The sequence below is a fragment of the Scylla paramamosain genome, chromosome 34 (assembly GCF_035594125.1).
Source record: "Scylla paramamosain isolate STU-SP2022 chromosome 34, ASM3559412v1, whole genome shotgun sequence".
Classification (NCBI taxonomy): domain Eukaryota; kingdom Metazoa; phylum Arthropoda; class Malacostraca; order Decapoda; family Portunidae; genus Scylla; species Scylla paramamosain.
Genome location: NC_087184.1, coordinates 3,870,559 through 3,875,818, shown reverse-complemented (window position 1 = coordinate 3,875,818; position 5,260 = coordinate 3,870,559). Strand labels below are relative to the sequence as shown.

The 5,260-nt window shown below is 42.7% G+C and overlaps 1 protein-coding gene and 1 long non-coding RNA gene across 2 annotated transcripts; one reads left to right on the top strand and one right to left on the bottom strand.

The window, feature by feature from the left end:
* Window positions 1-1,500: 1,500 nt before the first annotated feature.
* On the top strand, window positions 1,501-4,693 carry LOC135090053 (uncharacterized). Its single transcript, XM_063986308.1, has 2 exons — window positions 1,501-2,624; window positions 3,757-4,693. Exons 1-2 carry the CDS (start codon window positions 2,146-2,148, stop codon window positions 4,637-4,639), a joined length of 1,362 nt encoding a protein of 453 aa, XP_063842378.1. The 5' UTR covers window positions 1,501-2,145; the 3' UTR covers window positions 4,640-4,693.
* LOC135090054 (uncharacterized) lies at window positions 2,615-4,828 on the bottom strand. The gene is made up of 2 exons (XR_010261748.1): window positions 4,689-4,828; window positions 2,615-3,527 (listed from the first exon to the last, which is right to left on the bottom strand). It is a non-coding gene; the product is annotated as an uncharacterized LOC135090054 (long non-coding RNA).
* Between the last annotated feature and the right edge of the window lie 432 nt (window positions 4,829-5,260).

The following is a 5,260-nucleotide window of genomic DNA, read 5'->3' as shown; positions in this document are numbered from 1 at the left end:
ATATATGCTACAGACGTAGGAGACTGCAGGCTAGACGGTGGCTGGCGAGTTGGTTATTATTAGCTGATACATACCTACATCTCACGGATTTCAATATGAAGCCACTGTGGTAATATTCTAGAGACATTTCCCGCCGTTATTACTGATTGTTCTAGTTTCATTCTTTCGCAGACACATTTGACCAGCGTTTGGAGTTTTTTTTTTTTTTTTTTATGTAGGAAGGACACTGGACAAGGGCAACAAAAAGCTAATAAAAAAAATGCCCACTGAAATGCCAGTCCCATAAAAGGGTCAAAGCAGTGGTCAAAAATTGATGAATAAGTGTCTTTGAAACCTCCCTCTTGAAGGAATTCAAGTCATAGGAAGGTGGAAATACAGAAGCAGGCAGGGAGTTCCACAGTTTACCAGAGAAAGGGATGAATGATTGAGAATACTGGTTAACTCTTGCGTTAGAGAGGTGGACAGAATAGGGGTGAGAGAAAGAAGAAAGTCTTGTGCAGCGAGGCCACGGAAGGAGGGGAGGCATGCAGTTAGCAAGATCAGAAGAGCAGTTAGCATGAAAATAGCGGTAGTAGACAGCTAGATATGCAACATTGCGGCGGTGAGAGAGAGGCTGAAGACAGTCAGTTACAGGAGAGGAATTGATGAGACGAAAAGCTTTCGATTCCACCCTGTCTAGAAGAGCAGTATGAGTGGAACCCCCCCAGACATGTGAAGCATACTCCATACATGGACGGATAAGACCCTTGTACAGAGTTAGCAGCTGGGGGGTGTGAGAAAAACTGGCGGAGACGTCTCAGAACACCTAACTTCATAGAAGATGTTTTAGCTAGAGATAAGATGTGAAGTTTCCAGTTCAGATTATAAGTAAAGGACAGACCGAGGATGTTCAGTGTAGAAGAGGGGGAACAGTTGAGTGTCATTGAACAAAAGGGGATAGTTGTCTGGAAGGTTGTGTCGAGTTGATAGATGGAGGAATTGAGTTTTTGAGGCATTGAACAATACCAAGTTTGCTTTGCCCCAATCAGAAATTTTAGAAATATCAGAAGTCAGGCGTTCTGTGGCTTCCCTGCGTGATATGTTTACCTCCTGAAGGGTTGGACGTCTATGAAAAGACGTGGAAAAGTGCAGGGTGGTATCATCAGTGTAGGAGTGGATAGGACAAGAAGTTTGGTTAAGAAGATCATTAATGAATAATAAGAAGAGAGTGGGAGACAGGACAGAACCCTGAGGAACACCACTGTTAATAGATTTAGGAGAAGAACAGTGACCATCTACCACAGCAGCAATAGAACGGTCAGAAAGGAAACTTGAGATGAAGTTACAGAGAGAAGGATAGAAACCGTAGGAGGGTAGTTTGGAAATCAAAGCTTTGTGCCAGACTCTATCAAAAGCTTTTGATATGTTCAAGGCAACAGCAAAAGTTTCACCAAAATCTCTAAAAGAGGATGACCAAGACTCAGTAAGGAAATCCAGAAGATCACCTGTAGAGCGGCCTTGACGGAACCCGTACTGGCGATCAGATAGAAGGTTGTGAAGTGATATATGTTTAAGAATCTTCCTGTTGAGAATAGATTAAAAAACTTTAATAAGGCAGGAAATTAAAGCAATAGGACGGTAGTTTGAGGGATTAGAACGGTCACCCTTTTTAGGAACAGGTTGAATGTAGGCAAACTTCCAGCAAGAAGGAAAGGTAGATGTTGACAGACAGAGCTGAAAGAGTTTGACTAGGCAAGGTGCAAGCACGGAGGCACAGTTTCGGAGAACAATAGGAGGGACCCCATCAGGTCCATAAGCCTTCCGAGGGTTTAGGCCAGCGAGGCCATGGAAAACATCATTGCGAAGAATTTTAATAGGTGACATGAAGTAGTCAGAGGGTGGAGGAGAGGGAGGAGAGGAGAATGCAAATGGGAAACGTTATTTAATGAAAAAAAAAAAAAAAAAGTTAAACTCATCATAAAGGACAACACTTAACCGTCCAACCCAGGACCTGGTGAGGCGGTAACCTCATCCTGACATGTTACTTTTCGGCCCCGTTCACACAGGGCAATTCCAACCGCGGCGGGTATCGAGCGTGAACCGCTCATATCGCATAGAAAGCTTTTCCAACCGCTACCGCCCTACAACCGCCGCGGTTAACTATGAATGATTTCACAGGTTAGTATAGGAAACCTAAGAGCTTGGACACACAGGGCGGTTGCAACAGCGGCGGCTACCGAGCGTTTCACGCTGGCATTGTCCACACAAGGCGTTTTGTACCGCAGCGGAACCGCGGCGGTTGACCCACTGTTATTTTTTTCACCTGAATTTTTACTTGGCAGTGTCACGATGGATGTGGAGGAAGTAGCATGCGTTTGGTTGCTACATCGCCGCTTGAAACGGCGCAAGCAGAGGCAAAGACAACATTGGATTCATCCGATTCTACATGATAGACTTACGCACGGCTTGTTTACCACCCTGTACCCTACCTTGAGAGAGCATGAACCAAAGTTTTTCAATTACTGTAGAATGTCGGTGAAATCATTTGATGACTTGCTGGAACTAATCAAGGAGGACATATCTTCAACCAACACCATGATGAGGGATTCCATCTGCCCAGAAGAGAAACTCGTCATAACATTAAGGTGAATACTTTATTATAAGTTGTTGTTGTTGTTGTTCATAATACAAAACAAAGAAAAAAGTTACATATAAATTTCCAGTTGCCAGTACATTGGATACAAATACTAATTTTTTAAATGAAAATACAGAGCAAGAAAAAATGACCATTCACTTTATTTTATAACACAAGTAGCCCATCTGCTTTCTCCGTGGCACGCATAGGCTACGTATTTAGGATTGCTGTCAGTGAACAAATTAGTCAAACATTTCAATATAGTCTGACTGTGTATCAGAAGCTTGGCTTACAGTTCCTGGTGAAGGAGCTGGAAGTGGTGTTAGTATGTTATTTGTGTTGTATCCTGATGTACTTGGTTGTATATTCTGGTGTGTCTGGTGGCCTGGTTGAGAGCCAGAAACTGTGTAAGGTTGTGAATGATGAGGGTTTCCTGAGTAATGATATGGGTATGACTGATTAATATAGGTGTGTGGATTGTTGAGTGTTTGAGCACGATGAACAATATGTAACAGTTCAATTTTCGTCATCAAGCGGTTATTTTCTGGCACTTTTTTCAGTTCGCTATAGAGTGACAAGCAAAAGAGTTTATCTTCATCATTCTGTTGCTCAGTTTCCATCTGCCTTGCCAATAAACTCCTTTCCAAAATATTAGCAATATGCAAATCGCCTGAATTGAACTTCACTTTTTTCTTTGCTGGTGTGATTTCCGCTCTATGATGTTCTGTTGTGTCAATATCATCTTGTGCTTCTTCCTCTCCATCAATGTTGCTAGTAGTTTCGTTGCTAGCGACTGAACTTTCCAAAAATTGTAACCTCCTGATCCCTTTGATCCAGATGGAAGACTCTTGTTTTTTCATTTCCTTCGAGAAGGAATCCCTCAAATTTTTCCACTTTTTCTGCAAGACCAGGCCTGAAAAGTCATATGAATACAGTATAATATGGAATGCAGAAAATAAAAGATAAAAAGGAAGAGAAGGAAAAATAAGTGTGTGTGTGTGTGTGTGTGTGTGTGTGTGTGTGTGTAGGAGAGAGAGAGAGAGAGAGAGAGAGAGAGAGAGAGAGAGAGAGAGAGAGAGAGAGAGAGAGAGAGAGAGAGAGAATTATATGGAAAGTTCTTCTTTTGTTATTTTTCTCTGTAGGTACTTGGCCACGGGATGCTCGATTGCTGACTTGCATTATGGGTACCGGCTTGGGAAATCAACCCTCGCAGGCATATTGCGGCAAGTATGTGAAGCGATATGGACAAGAATGAAGACAATGTGCATGCCAGAGATGACGAAGGAAATGTGGGAAGAAGTGGCAAAGGGATTTGAAAAGTATGCGAAATTCCCTAACTGCATAGGTGCTATTGATGGCAAGCACATTAGGCTAGTCCAACCTAAAGGTTCAGGATCTCTGTATTATAATTACAAGTTATTCTTTTCAACTGTGTTGCTAGCAGTATGTGATGCCAATTTTTCATTTATATATGTGGATATAGGTGCATATGGAAAAAGCAGTGATTCAGCAATTTTTACAAAATCCTTACTTTACAAAAAGCTTGTGGAAAATAGTTTGGATGTACCAGAGCCAAAACCTATTTCCAGTGTTGAGACAGTATGCTACCCTCATGTAATTGTTGGAGATGAGGCATTTGGCATTATGGAGAATGTTATGAGACCCTACAGTGGAAGACATCTGACATACAGGAAAAAAATTTTCAACTATAGATTGTCAAGGGCACGTAGGTACATTGAATGTACTTTTGGTATCATGGCTAATAAGTGGCGCATACTCCATAGGCCTCTCAATGTTAACATTGACTTTGCAGAAAACATAATAAAGGCATGTTGTATATTACATAACTATGTAAGAGCTAGAGAAGGTTACAGGTACGAAGACACACTCTATCGTGCACCACTCGTAGGTCTACGTGAAGGTAATGTCCCAAGAGGAGGTGGGTCTGCAACCTCAACCCGAGACAGATATGCAGATTACTTTGTAAGTGAAGGCAAACTAGAATGGCAGGATAGAATGATTTAGGCAAGCAAGTTGTAATATATACGTAATAAAGTGTTCTTCAGTTACTCACCTACATTCTGTTTTTCCTTGATTTCTCCGTCAGGACAGAAAATGTCAGCGACCTCTTCCCAGTGTTTTTTCTTCATCACCCTGTCCTTGTAGTGGGGAGATTTCATGTCCCATATTGATGGGCGTTTTTCTATCTCATTGATAAATAAATCCGTATCAAAATGATCCCGCTCCATAACGTCTACCTCAGCAGTACTGCAGTGACTGAGTGGTATTACCTAACGTGATTCATCAGGCAAAGCCCAAGGTTGCCATAGTAACGCACATCGTGTTATCTCATTGGCTGGCGCACAACCAATAGCGTCGCCCAATGCCTTCAAACCGAGCGGCGCGCCGCCCTGTGTGTGCGATGTAATATGTCTGTATGTATCTCGACACGCTGGCCAACCGCGCGGTTGCGAGGTCCCCGTCGGTTCCGCCGCGGTTACCAAACCGCCGCGGTTACATGTGAACGATTCCATAGGCTATCATTGAAAATGTAACCGAGCGGTTGCAACCGCTCGGTTACAACCGCCCTGTGTGTCCAAGTTATTATAATCTCTCGATTGCAACCGCGCGGTTGGAATCGCCAAC